This window comes from Papilio polytes, unplaced genomic scaffold (genome assembly GCF_000836215.1).
Source record: "Papilio polytes unplaced genomic scaffold, Ppol_1.0 DF821288.1, whole genome shotgun sequence".
NCBI lineage: Eukaryota > Metazoa > Arthropoda > Insecta > Lepidoptera > Papilionidae > Papilio > Papilio polytes.
In genome coordinates, this window is record NW_013527916.1 from 532,542 (window position 1) to 548,485 (window position 15,944).

General features: G+C 34.1%; 1 protein-coding gene across 1 annotated transcript in view; it reads right to left on the reverse strand.

Moving 5' to 3' along the window:
- Positions 1 to 15,800, reverse strand: part of LOC106109506 (WD repeat-containing protein 47) — a 30,065-nt gene extending 14,265 nt beyond the window's left edge. The window contains exons 1-4 of the mRNA XM_013291025.1: positions 15,638 to 15,800; positions 12,242 to 13,726; positions 12,057 to 12,158; positions 10,828 to 10,873 (exon numbers count right to left, since the gene is read on the reverse strand). Of these exons, the coding sequence (XP_013146479.1) occupies positions 10,828 to 10,873; positions 12,057 to 12,158; positions 12,242 to 13,710 (1,617 nt within the window). The 5' untranslated portion in view covers positions 13,711 to 13,726; positions 15,638 to 15,800. The remainder of the gene's footprint in view (positions 1 to 10,827; positions 10,874 to 12,056; positions 12,159 to 12,241; positions 13,727 to 15,637) is intronic.
- Positions 15,801 to 15,944: the final 144 nt, after the last annotated feature.

Consider the following 15,944-nt stretch of genomic DNA (forward strand, 5'->3'; position numbering starts at 1 on the left):
TGTAAAAATAAAATAGGCAACTTAACGCCATCATAGACTTCGATGTTGTGATACAGTTTACGATGTTTTTTCCACAATTATAATAGAAAGTAGAATACCTGCAAAGCGGAAATCCGTTTCGGTGGAGGCACTTGTGGTGATTTATCTACCAGGTTTTCCATTGAATGTCTCGTAAGAAATCCTTGCTTTTGAAATGATGTGTTCGTTTTGAATGGGGAACGGTTGAATTTGGTGGCGGGCGCAACGATACGGTTTCCATTTTCGTCATCATCTTCCCACTCAGTAACGATCTCCGTGCGAACATCCTCCAAGGAACGTGACCGGCTGCGAAGCTGCCGAGGTCTATCTCTACTAACATACGAATCCGCATAAGAGCCCGGCGTAGGCGCACCTGCAGACCGATAACTCGGCGACAAGAAATAATAATCGCGTGACTTATTGCTATAAGCGCTAACACCAGAGAAATCCGAGTAAGTAGAACCCTTGGACGACGATGTTTTGTAATTCCTCGCGTCGATGGGATCCGGAGGGCGAAAGTAAAAGTTAGGTTGCGCTTGGCGGGAAAGCGGCGGCCAAGGCCTAAACGGCGGATCTGCGTAATGTGCAGGTTTCGACTTCATATTCACGATGGTGCATCCGAGCGCGGCGGAATCGGTTCCGTGCGGATGTAGCCGAGGGAGCTGCGCTACTGTTGGCGCGGCTGTCGATCTGCGTGCGCTGGCCCACCACCGACCGACCGCTCTCGACGCAAACGTTAGACAGAGATGAGAACATAGAGAAAGGCGCATACGCGTTCCGCTCAATCCGTTGAATGCGAATACAAGTGAAAGGGGTGGCCCGCTCGGTCAACACGCTCATATAGCGCTCGTAAGCGGCGTAAGAGCAAATGTCTCCGTGATATAAAACTTTAGCGACTGTATAACCTCCAGCTATAGTATTGTAAAACCCATCATATATATTTACAAGCCGTGTAAGGCGTCTGAGGCTTTTCCAGAGAGTTATTAAACTCACATCTCATCGTTTTTAATGTTTTTTGACGACAAAATTGCATACGGGCTTCACGAGGATTTTCGATTTAATTGAAACGACTATTGAAAACTTAATTTACGTAACGCACTTGGCCTGCGTTCATATCAATCTAAAGTGCGTGAATGGTAATAATTAAAGCACTTCGGTTGGCTTGCCTCGATTCAAAGCATGGATTATCGATAAAACGTAAAATTTGTTATACCACAACTTTCGCTTCTTACTTGCGTTCGGCCAGTTATTTATACGAGTGTCATAACAAACGTAATGGTTAAGTTAGCATAATATATTTTGCAAGCAAGTGCGAGTACGTATGCAAGTGCAAATTCTATCAACTAATGCGCAGTAACATAAAAACATGCGCGCCCACGTGTCCCGAGCAATATGCTGGAAAATTCAAATATTTAATTAGTTACCTTATAAGTGACGAAAGAACTCAAGGTTGAACCATATACAGATCATGTAATAAACAATATTATTCAGGAGTCATCATAATCTCGTAAGCATCCCACGCCATAAAAATGAGTACATTAATAAGATTTTAAATAGCCATGACCGAGGCACGTCGGATTCTGATCTCGATACTTGCTACAACGATACACCGTGTTCATCCTTTAATACATTTAAAGATAGATATTCCTTGTTCCGTTACATACAAGTATCTAAAAATTTTTAATTGGTTTTGAACAAAAAACATTATGTTTGTACACTTTCGCAATTGAGGCAACGCAACTGACCTAATAAAAACTAACATATTTCAGTTAAAACAAGCAATGCTTAAACTGTATCGCTACAAACACACTTTAGGGGTGTTTAGTCAATCATGCCATGACTCCATATACCCGTGACTCATGCAGCTGAGATTTTACATGTTACAAATGTAAACAATGACAGCATTATCGACAAAAAGAGATGTACGATTGTCGAGTCTCGACGAACAGTTTACTTTGATTACAGTCAATTGGAAGTTATTGGCTGATTGAAATAGTCAGATGGAATGATCCGGAATGTCGATATTAGGTTGCACCGACAAATTAATCTTCATCAAGATATTCTCGAAGTCGTACGACTGTGTTGCAATATGTTGTTAGGTATTGTTTCGGTTTAATGCAAATTGCGCCATACTTTATGCCCTTACAGCAAAATTCCTCTGTCTTGACGCTCGTGACATTATTGCATCTGTTTTTTCCAAGAATATGGTCTCGATGTGTGGTCGACAGTATTAATCCGAAGTTCGAAAATCAACACTAAATGCGCAAGGCGGAATAATAAAAGTGCCATTTGCTATCTAAAAAATAAATAATTTGTAGCTTCGATTGAGTTTTAACATTTTTATTAATTCGAACAAAAACATGAGGCGAATGTTACTACTATTTTTTTTCCTGATTACAATCAAAACTCACAATTACTTGTATACAAATTGCTCCATGTCAATATCTCGTATCACACAGTCTAACAAATAGTGGTCTGACATTTGGATTGAATTAACAGTTAACTACGATAAGACATTTTAGCAACACACCGACGAAATTAGAAAGTTCAAGGACCATACCCGAATACTAAATATCAATTTTGAAAACTATATGCAGTAAAAAAGGTCATAATGCATGTATACTTTTTCAAAAGGTTTCAAGCCTAAAAAATTATAAATAAGCATAAAATGATTCTTATGAAAGCTTAATTTTCACCATTTTACCGAATTTTAAATGTCAATCATAGTTGTCGAGTACACATAAAGCGTAATAAAGAAGCACTTTCTCTCCATGTTACTTATCCTACGGAAATAATGTCACATTCAGATGATAAGTGATAACACAAAATACCTCTTACCTTGTCTATTTTTATAAACAATTTTCAAACACATAATTCCTTTGAAAAATCACACGCTAGTAAGACTTATTATATAAAGACGATCAAATCATTTGAAACACAAAAAAGCACTTAATTTAATAAGTGTAGGGATAAAATCGTTGATTGTACAAAATGACAAGTTAAGAAGAAGAAGACAAGTTAACAACGGGATATGGAACAATTTTAAGAAGAAAATATCGTGAGAAATTAGAAAAGTATCTTCTATACTAATAGAAATGTTCTTAGAACTGCAAAGTCACTCAAATATTTTTCCATGATTCTCTTAATTAGGGATGTTTTTGCACGAGTAAAGTGTTACATAAGACATAGTTAAGGTAATGTATAGCATAGATAGTCGTTGTCATAGGTACAATCAGCGCCCAAGGTTGAGAGCGGATAACATAATTAGAATCGTCGTGAATAAGTACCTACTAGTATTGAATTGTCACTGGAAACGTAAACTATGGTTAATAAAAAATCACAATAGTTCAAGTTAGAACGAAGATTGTTAATCTTGTCTTGCTTGTTCTTGTTTATTGAAATATTTTAAATGTTGATAAAAAAATGTTAAGTATCGTTAATATATTTTTTCCTGTACAATTGACCCAAATCGTAAGCAAAACAGGACGCGAGAGAATAATATTTTAAATACCACTTCGATTTTACTGCGATTATTTTTGTTTGCATAAAAACAATGGACGAAAATAACAATGATATTGATTTCTTAATGAACAACAATAAAACAATTAACTGTTGGTGTTAGTAATGAAAATATTAACAATAGTTCTTGGTTAGTAAAATATTTGCTTTTTTCCTTTTACTATAATTCGGAAAGCATGAATTCGTGCCTTTCAATTGTAAATCGCTTTCAAATGTAAATAGAGGAATCGGTATAATTTTTCTTTCGAGTTACTACTAATATAGTAAAATTAGCATGTCGTAAAGAAATTGTACTGCGAAAATTTGTTTTAAAATATAACAATAAACAATAAATCCACACAAAAGCTGCTTTCTAGTAATTATGCCATCAAATACTATAGGCGTTCACTTTCAAATTTGTTGTTGATGTTTTATAAATCAAAATTTATCAGTAATATATCAGTAGGGTACATGACTATACGGGTAATGTTAGTTAACATAGTAATATGGGGTTAAGTGTGGTGATAGTTTTGTATTTCCTCTTTATATCGTGTACAAAAAGCTCTACAATGTTCTCAATACAGACCGTGAGACAAAATGTAAATATTGACATGATTTAGTCGTGACGGGGCGATAGTCGTCGGTGGCGTGGCCATTTAAGGCGGCTCAGGTTGAACGGGCAGGCAAACGCTGCCCGCTGCGGGCCTTGTAAAGTTGACAGACATTCCGAGATCTTATCGAATTTCTATTTACATTTAACGTCATATAGTATCGACTACCCACGTTTATGATCTATAACACAAAATTGCCATAACTAGATACTTTGCTCACTTTGGAATAACGAAACACAGGCATTATATTATTCTTATAGTTTTCTATTCAGTGCCAAAAAAACGTGTTCAATAATTTTTAAATGGCGTTGGTCGAATTATAGAATCAAAAGAGAAATCAACCACCAAAAAAGTTGAATTCATATTGAGTACCATGTGATTATTGCTAATCTTAATTAGTTTAACTGTACCTTAGTACAGTTGCAAATTCTTGTTCAACTTGACATTCGATATAAAATATCATCATCTCCCTTGCCTTATCCTACTCCCGTAGGGTCGGCGCACCGGGTTTTCGTCCTCCAAACAATTCTCTCATCCGTCATCTCAGTCATCACTCCCTTCTCGATCATGTCTTCTTTCACGCAATCCATCCATGTCTTTCTAGGAAACTATAAAAAAGTACTAGACATACATGCGACAAAGGATTTAATTGTTTCTATTTATCGTTACAAGAGCAACGACTTTCGCAACACCTCGTGCGTTTTTCTTTAATTCAGTTACGCAGGAATTGCATTCGCTAGTAATGATATAAACTAGATTCGCGTGTTAACGTTGTATAAACCCTGCAACATGCAACAACTAGCTTTATACATAAGTTATATTAAATGTAACGCTTCACGCTCATTAAAGCTATAACGGCAAGATGTAGAAATTGGCTATCGGAGCGAACATTAATTAAAACTAATCACATATTTCTATATAACATTGTAACATGAAATAATTGAATTTATGTTTGATCTTATCTGACCTATTTATTTATTAACGTCGTTTTCGTATCACTGACATTAATAACGAAAGACAAAACAACGATAAAACCCAAGATGAAGTCATTCACAATTATATTTGCGAAATTATTGCTCTTTTAACCTTAATAATAATTAATATGCTGTCCTTAAAAAGTATTATGCACAAAAAAAACATTTCTGTTTATTTTTTAATTACCTTTTTTAATCCGGTTGGTAACTTTTCATCGTGAGCTAACGAAGATATTGAGCTGTGTCTGTCCATATCCCATGTTATATGCCAATTATCAAGAGAGTCTGAAGACGATTTCTTTGTATCGATGGAGCTTTTTCTTGATAAGGAATTAGTTGAACCGACGTAGTCTCTCTTCATGTCCCTAACACTGCCACTGGTTACTGAATCACGGCGGTTATAGTTCACTACATTGCAACGGGAGAGATTAGGGAAAGAGCCCATAGAATGACGTTTACTAGAAAATCTTTGTGTAGGACTTGGAGTTTCCCGACGAGGTGGTGTTTGAGAAGGACTGTGCCGATCGCGTCTTAGAATACTTGGAAAAGTCGAGGGATGATCAAGCTCCCGCGCTGGAGAACGAGAAATACCCAACGAATCGCGGCGTCTGTAAATATATTTTTACAATTCAAACAAAATATTAATAATAAGTATTTTTTAAGTATTGATTGAGCATTTTTTTTCCTAAGAACTAACCTTATTATCAGTCCGTTAGTAGGAGAAATACACTCTCTATAAAATCCTGGTGTGGATTCCCTGCTATGCAGATACAGAGACGATCTATATGGAGTACTACACCGGCCGTGAACATCGCAATGTGGATCGTGTTCGATGGTTGAGCTTACTAGGGGAGAATGTCGTCCTTCGCCCTCAAGGGTCAAGCTCCCAAACATCGAATCTAATTGTCGCATAGCGAGCGCTTTCTTAACAGCAGTCATCTTTCCCGCCACACTATGTGCCGATACGCACAAATAAAATCAACACTAATTCATAAAATAACCACAATCCGCGTAAACGTAATAATTTAGAATATAATACTGAAATTGACAAATATGTATGTCTCCTAAGTATGCCGCGACGCGACTGTTCGATGCGGTCGGCATTGTGCGCACAGCGGCTGTCGATGACTCAGAAATGCGCGCGCGCAAAACGAGACTACAATAATCAACATGTCCTACAATTACAGTAAATTTATGTGTACAGATTATAAGAAGGTAAATAATAAACAAGAAATACCGAGAGCAAATCAATAATAATAACCAAGGACCTTTAGAATGTGGGCGTCGATCCAAGATCAAGTGATGATTATACAACATAAAAATATTGACTTGACTTTTATAGCTGCAGCATAATTAAGTGGAAGTTGCCATTAAGATAGCGACCAAAAATAACTTTTGGTAATAGCCATAACATGTAAAGACGCCTAATCGTTGTATTAAATGCCTATCAATCTAAGAAATACTTAACTATAGTATATTTAAATAACATTGACAGACTACGAATACGTCATAATTGAAATGGTATTACAACTGAAAATATTAAAAAATAAATTTTGGACACACTGGTAATGTATTAAATAACGAGCTGTTGCCCACGACTTCGTCCGCGTGGCATTAGTAAACATACAAACTATATAAATTACAAAAAGTTACGTATCCCTCGGGAACCGGACATTTCTCGGGGATGATGATTATCCTATGTGTACTCCAGACTTTGTTTTATATCTGTGCCAAATTTCAATACGATATGTTGAACCGTTGCAGCATGATGGAGTAAACATTAAAAAACTAAATTAATGAATCCCACGGGAACCGTAACTATTCCCGGGATAAAAAGTAGCCTGTGTGTTCTTCCTGGCTATGCTCTAAACCTGTGCCAAATTTCATAGAGATCCGTTCAGCCCTTTAGCCTACAAACGCTAACAAACATCCATCCATCCATCCATCTATCCATCCATCCATCTAGACTTTCGCATTTATAATATTAGTAAGATGGTTATCAGAATTAACTAAAGGCAGTAAGTGATTAATTTTCTTCTTACATCTCTTATGTAATTAAACTGATTGACTAATGTTTGTAATCGAATTAACGCGGCAACTTTACGGCTTCGAAGATCCTAACGAATTAAACAAGATTAGATATGGATATATGGGTCACCCGCGACAAGGACCGTTAGCTTGACTCTTAATTAGTTTGTCGTAATAAATGGTACAAGAATATTTTCAAACTTCATGTGACATTTATTTATGTAGTACTGAGAATGATATACTTTTTAACAGACTTCCTAATTTTGAACGAGATGGTACAAACCTGGTCATAAACCTACTTTCCTGCTTGTTTATTTGACAACACGTACGTGAAATGGGTACATTGTTTGGCAATTACCGAATACCGCTACAGGGACAAACGATGGCTTGACATATTCTTTCGAAAAAGACCGACGTTTAACATACGTTCCAGTTTACCACTTTGAACCTCTTTAAGAAGTACCGTTATTAAAAATAAAATAGGTTTACAAAATTCTAGTTATTGGTATTTCTACTATATTATAAATTATACAGTGGAAATTCTAACAGTGAATTAACTCTTCTGAAACACTTGTAATAAAACATATTTTTAAGCATATGTAGTGGTGTTTGGCAGTGGAAACACAGTACGTCATTTATGACAATACATTTTTGCCTTAAAACTGACACTATGAAATTCTGCAAAACAAGTTGTCGGTATGAGTCTGTTAATTAAAGCGAATAAAGGCGTCTCTAAATAACAAGCCACAATAGTTACATCATCGCTGGACGATTTCATTCAATGACAACACTGTGACAACACAACCAGTTCGATGTCAATAAATAGTGATAAACCTGAACGACCTTGACGATACAGAAATAAAAGAAAGGCGTAGTTGGACACGGTCGCGGTGATTACAAACAACGTCTGTCGGAGCAGCAACAAGGAATGTGAAAGTTCAATTTATATGAAAATTAAATTGTTGTAACAACGCATTTCTAAAATCACAATCGATATTACTTATGTAATACTTACAACAAAAAAAGACATTTTTCCTTCAACTTCAGCATTTTAAAATCTGCAAATATAACTTTTAATGACGGACGCTTGAAAGATTTTTTTAAAGGAGAAACGAGCGATGATAGTAAATTGATGAATAGGGGAAAAATTAAAATTAAGTAAAAGATATCATATGTCGATAAAAGCCAAAAATTACTAGATAAGACAAAACGAGTTTAATTTTTTCGATATACATAATTCTACGCCTTTAACAATCCTTTTGTAATAGGATAATGGACGAATTCACACACACAGAAGGAACACTGAGGTAATCATCGATGATCATGACCATGGCCATCCACAAGGCCAGAGCAAATGTCGTTATGATGTCGTTTGAGCAAGAATTTCCCCCGCTTCTGAAAAGCCCTAGTTGAATAGATTTCATCGTATTCTACTTAAGGGGTGACGACCAAATGACATATTTTACAATGTACTAGTAGTATACTTTATAGAAGATTCTTGACCTCGCTATGAAGCTAAGGAGAAAATTAAATCAGTCAACGCATACATATGTATAATGTTATTGCGTCATGTAGTTATTATAAGGAAAAATAGAAATTTACGACGACAGCAATATGAATAAACATCACCCGTATTTGGTTATTAAGTGACTTTCAATTTACCGTAAACATACATAACTTGGTATACTTCAACCATTTAAATGTCTAACATTTATTGTATAAACTAATCAAAATACCAGGAACGCTGAATAACTTTTTAATTTATGACGTCATCGCTGTATTGCATATGAAACAAGTTTTTTTAAGCATAGGGCCATAAATAATAGTAGCGACCTACCACAACATAGCCAATGATTTATAAAATGATTGGCGAGCGATAGTCATAAGCGAAAATATCTACCACATACATTTTTTAAAAGTAAACCAAGTAAATTAAAAATCCAGCTTATATAATATGAAATTGAAAATTACAATGTTAGATAACCTTTATTGCATATTTATTATTGTGTTAAATGTGTGATAATAATTATTCAATACTGTTTTTGCATATTTATAAGTAAGAAACCGGAACAGGAAACGAAACTAACGAATTACACTTTTGTTTTTAAAATAATATACAATATTGAGAAGAATAAGTACATTAAATATGATTAGACTATAAACTAAGATTCTTGATCGTTTCATTAATCGATCGAACCTAAAATCCTAATATTTTTACTACAACGTAGCTTTCATTTAGCTAGCTAAAGTTTCCTAATAAATATTAGACGATTTCTTTAAACTTAAGCAATAGACGAGGCTATAATTAGTCGAACGGAGACAAAAAAATATTCCAACGTTTTATTCATACAAAACCTTAGTTAATGGTGCTGTGGGCGTTTGCGTTTCAACCAAACGCCATATTCATTACAAAGCTATAAATAAGATCATTTTTATGGCGACCGTTGATAAATCAATCGTATGACAAGACAAAGACAAACGCTTGTAGCTGACTTATGTTGTCTTTTCAAACGCCTTTAAAGATTGTGTCATGTTTTTGTATGTTTCCTAGAAGTAATAAATAGTAAAAAGTAAAATATCAAAGAGATTCGTTACATTGTTCGTATGTGTTTAAATATAACTATCTATGGATAACAGGTCTACCAACCAGTTGTTCATAGAATTAAAGTTAAGAATTAAGAAGACACTTTGCTATTAATCTGCTAAACAACATACACTATAATAATCTATAAGATTTTACATTAAATAAAGTTTTAGCATATTTATTACTCAAAAAACAATAAAAAAACGTTACAAAATTATCTTTTATTTATTTAACTATAGTTGAGTTTTCGTGTGCCTAACATCATGTCATAGCAATACGTTAAAAAAATATATTGCGGAATAAAAATAGAAGGCGTTACAGATTTTAAAATGGACAGCTGTTTTTATTTTTAAGGAACGTTAAATGAATAAACCCGAAGATGAAAATTCAAAATAGATAAACTGATTGAATAATATAATAATTAAATTAATTTAATAAAATAATAATGTACAGAACAACTTTGTTACCTAATCTAGACAAAATTTAATAATCCAATAATGTCACTAATTACATTAAGATACATACAATATTATTTTCTATTATTTCAAAAAGTGTAGAAAAGTGAATATCACAGTATGTTAAAAATAGTACAACGGAATTTAGTATGTAAACTCTTATATGCGTTACAAAAATTAGCATACTCGTGAATTTTATCTATATAGCAAAAATGAAAAAAAGAAAACTATTTTAACATTCTCTCGCCTTTGAAAATCTATTACATTAATTATATTATGTTACTACTCATAGAAACAAAGTACTATATGCTTGTACTCCTATACGTGTTTAAAAATGTTTTATTTCAAATCTATTTGACATTTAAGTAGCTCTTGTAATGATTCTTAAGTAGTAATTCCGCATACCCGCTTAATCAACGTATATCCTGCGCATATCTCGAAACTCAGACAAGCAAAATCAAAGATAAATCATAGAACACACACGAGAAAACATTACCGAGTGAAAAAGGCGATTTGCTCGCAAAATATGCGGCGATCGCAAAAAATCTAGTACGTACGATCATGATGTTCGGCCAAGAGCAACGAACCAGGAAAGTAGAGCAAAATACCGTTGTTTTAAGTAATTAAAACATTTTTTTTATAAAAGAAAGATCTCTTACCATCAATCCTTCCAGATTTTGTGCCAGCTCTCCCGGTTCGAATTTGCTGAAATCAAAATAAAGATAATATAAGTAACTTTAATAAGTTTAACAGTTTATATAAATATTACTATAGTTATACTAATAAAAAGAGGGAAGATTTGTATTTTTGTATGTATTCGATTTACAAAACTATTGGGATATTTAAAAAAAAAAATTCAGGATTAAAAAGATAATTTTTCTGTAAGTAACATAGGGTGTATGTTTTATTATTTTTTTAATTTCTCGCAGGCGAAGTCGCGAGCAACAACTATTTACTAAGTATATTCAAGGTTATTTTCTAAGTTGTTCAGAGAAATTTATGAAATTAAGGGACAATTGAACATAATGGAAGTAGGCAATTGACAACCAGGCATAACAAGTTGCATGCTCAATCTACCATTGTAAGAAAACCGTAACTAAATAATTTTCATATGTGAAGTGCTCAGCCAAGCAGATCATTTTACCCTCATTGTATTGTTTTGTGAGTAAAATTGAACTGTTAGGATTGAAAAGCTATCTATGCTTATATAACATTGTTTCAACAATGTTATTTGGGCAGACATTGTTAAATTTAATTAAATTCTAACAATTAACAAATTTACATCAAATAGGTACTTTTTATTAAAGCAATATTGTTGACTAAAAATACCATCACCTATTTCAATTATATTTTAACTTAGTGTTGAAACAAAAACTATGTGTAACAAAAACCTAATTAAACATAGTTGGTTTTTCATAACCTGGCTTAAACACCCTTATTATAGTCTATTTGTATTTATTATTACTCATTCCAGACTGTTAATTACATCTATACTAATATAATAAAGCGTAAACACACACTACTTCATGGCGTAGGATGTGAGCAATTACAGCGTATTTTTGAATTCTCTCTTTAATAAAAAGCCCTACACTTACGACACGCTTTAGGATATTTACTTTTACGCTATTAAACTTAGAGAGTAAATGAACTGTAAAAAAAAAAACATTCACGTGGGAAACGGACCATAAACTAGCTGCCAACATTAAGGAAGCAAGTAAGTTATGGTAACGGTAAGTTTGACATTTGCAATTGAGAATTTGACAAATGTAAACAACAAAATAAAGTTTTTATAATTACATGCATTACATGATGAAGCCGCACGGGAACAGCTACTATAAGATATGATGCATTATCTATATTTCGTAATATTGAGTTTATCATAATTTACCTGTAAGGCTGTTTACATTCAACGGAGGTTTCTTGATTCACCTGTTGTGGCAGTCTAATGGATTGGGTGAGGTCAGATGATGCTTCACCTTGTTGTTCCATCCTGAAATTAATAAATACAAAAACAAATAAGCATTATAAAAAAGTGTAACATATGTAATTGGATCTCTTAAATAAATTACTTACGGCTTAGGCGCTCGTAATTCAGAGGAGCATAAGCTCCGTATATAGTCATCGCATTCACGCTGCTTTTGAATTTGATATTCCTTTAGCAATTCTCGGCGGAAATCTCCATCCAGAGTTGGCATAAGCTTTGGTTCTATATCCAGTGGCGCACGTTCAGCAAGAGAGGAACGCTCGGTAGACGCAGCTGTAGTTGATATCGAAGTAGACGCAGAGTAATCTTGTCCCCTATGCTCCGGAGTGGTAGCATTCGACGCACCAATGCTATTTGATTCAGTTGTTTTTGTGGACAAGGCAACATCTCCCGTAGGTTTCAATTGCTCCTCAATTGGCTTTAATGTTTCATTAATACCATTGTACATACTGTCGGCATTTTTATTATCAAACAGTCTGTCTACAGACGTATTCATCAATTTGCTCCCTTTTATGCCAGTGAGATGAAAACCAGCAAAGCAAGAGGATGAGGGGCCATAGTCTATAGCAGAAAGAGCCATTAGCGCAGTATGTCGAGGTGCACCATCAGGCAGGGGACGCAAGGATCGCGTCATAGCATCCGCAGCGGACCGAGGCCGCCTAAACGGCATCGCCAAGTGCGGGAATGTCCGAGGTTTTATAGGCGTTACAAGCATGTGCTCGGTCCATGACGTATGTAAGGATGGACGATCTAATTTCTCTACATCCACATTTAGCATTCTTTGTTCAAATGGTACACTAAATGTCTCAGCTGGGATTGACTGCAGCCATGATAGAAGACTCAAGTCGGATTCATCAAACCCTGAGCCATCAAGTAGCTGGGAAAAGTTAACTTCATTTGACTGAGCTTCTTTAGATCCAGTGGCTTTAGCTTGACAGTAATTTACACACGACTCGTACAATATACCTTTGATAAGTAATTGCATTAAGCGATCATTTTTAGCGCACTTTGCCACAGTGCCAGTCGATTTCTTGTCACAAGGTAAGAACTGCTCCACCAAGGGATATACTTCTCGGAAGCATTGTACTCTCGCATTACTTGGATTCCATTTCTTAAACTGTGCATGATCTGTGATACTTGGGAGAGTTAGCAGTAAGCAGAGATTGGAGTATTCTTCCTTTGTGGGTGCAAGTTTCTCTAACTCGCTAAGTACTTTGACAACTTCATCTACAATGTTCTCAACGTTATTGTAAGCTTTGATTTCAGATCTGATGCAGAGAAGTTCGATGTACTTATGCCTGAGTATAGCATAGTTAAATTTGTCTGCTTCAAAGGCTTTTAGAGCGCTCAATGGTTGGATGAATTCGAGAACATCGTCCCATTGTCCGTCAAGGATAAGTTGTCGCAGAAAGAGCACATCGTCGGCGTAATTTCCGTTGATGACGCCGGTTTCACGCTCAAGCGATAGTTGCGTGATGTGCAAGTCGCGGTTGTGGAGAAACTCGAGTGCCAGACGAATGACGTCGTCTTCGCGCAAGTTTAAGTGTGTTGATGGCATTCTTGAGATGGTTTACCTGTAAGAAAGAAAATTAAATTAAATATTGATGACATTTGCCACATTACACAACAACAATGTAAAAAAATAAGTTATTGAATATTTACTAAGAGACCACAAATGTTACAAAACAGAGCTTATTATGGTTTACTATTAACTCAAGCTACTCCTAAAATGTGTAAAAGAAAATCATATATTGGCATTATAGCCTAGCAACAAGGATGTAAATAAGTGGACAAAGATTAATTACATGCATTAGAGTTAACCAGTTTAATAATTAAAGATTATTTATATTATCTAATTACGAAACATAAATAAATTATCCATGTGCTTTTAATTTAACAACATTAGTAAAGTTTTGTTCAAAAACAAAATGATGTGGAACAGTGTTTTAGCATTTATTTGCAACTCACCAAAACATTAATTGGATACAACAAATCAATCTAGTTTCAGCTCTAGTCTTTGCCCAACAAGTGCCATAGTACTTTCTACACATTACCGGAAGAATTGTGTTCCAACAAGTGCAGTAGCTAATTGTCCCTGTCTTACCCCTATATACCCACACACAAACAAACGAGATAACTATATTCCTGACATCCTTGCTTCCTATGTAAAGTTTAAGTTTAGCGTTGTTTGAATATGTTAATATTCAATTAGCAAAATTGTTCGTAGAATCTTCAATAAATATAGAACTACTAATCTACAAATAAATAATTCAATAAGCATAACCTTAGCGACATACAAATATAGGCTTTCTATTAGCTTGAAGAATTGAATAAATCAAGTCAGTTTGAGTGTACAAAAATACTTTTAAAACTGTTCAATAAACATAAAACTGCCAAGTATGGACAGTTTACTGTTTCTGGAAAATCTGACATATATAATGTTAACTGTAGCCCTTGAGTTAGCGGTTACAGGTGTCCTAGAATGTACATTCAGTATGTTATTTTACTATAAGGAACTGCTTAACCATACTACTACTCTGAGTATGGCTAGTCATTTTTACTGTCAGTTTTTTGTCAGCCTTAGACAGATTTCGTCTCTCAAACATGACAATGCTATTGGCTAATTTAATATGACTCACAAAGTAATCTACAATCAGAACATTGCTGTTATAACCACAAAAACTAACCATGTGTTATGTTGTTATTTTTTAACTTAAACCTATCAAAACCTTATTATAATTTATAGAAGATGTTAGCCACAACTATAACTTATGTGTTAATAAATATACATAAAATAATGAAAATAGATGAAAGGACAGCAATTTCAAATGTACTATTTGCTTCAGGTCGTTCAGCACTAACAATGTGACAATATCTTAGTTTTTCATTTGTTTTTCAAACATCAAATATTAATTTTATATTATTTTTCATAATATGCAATAATTAAATATTAGAGAATTATTTATGTTTAGTGCTATCACCAAAAGAATAACTGCGTAATGCAAGCAAAACAAATTGAATGCAATTTTTTTTGTTTAGATGAACAGTTCCAAATTAAGATGACATCGTTTGAAAAACTTTCACTAAGAAGCGCATATTTATGCGTAATTTATATTCCTACCAAGGGAAAGTCAAATATCAATCTATATTAAGAGAAAGCATAATTGTCACTGTAGCATCACACCAAAACATAATTCGACCCGAAATATAAATCTTGTATTTATAGCGATGCTACCAGATACTTAAATTTGAAATGAAACATCTACGCCTTGGCAAAATTTGATGTAAATGATAACACCTACACAATTTTGGATATCGACCAAGCAAGCTCCATCGTGCAATTGTGAAAACTACATATAAATACAATTAAAAACATTTACCAAAAGCAAAATACAAAAATTCTCTACATTTACAGTTAGAAAAACAACAATCAATTATTTTAGATAAGTATTACGTATTTCTAAAATTAATTATAGAACGCTCACCTGTCGTATGGCTTTTAATTAATCCCGCAATTAGCGACAGTGAAATAATAATTTAAAATACCACATATATTTACGGCAATATTTTTATGAGACCATTTGAAAGAGAATAAAAAAAATATTCGACATAATATCGTTGTCGATTGTCGTTGAGTCGTTGAAGAAAGCTCCCACAGATAGCATATTATATTTTTACTTATTGACACCCTGGCAAAGATTTTTAATTCAAATTGAATAATCAAAATAAACATAATTAAACCTATCTTTTAATTTTTCACGTTATCCTATTGAAATATATAAGTATTTCTGT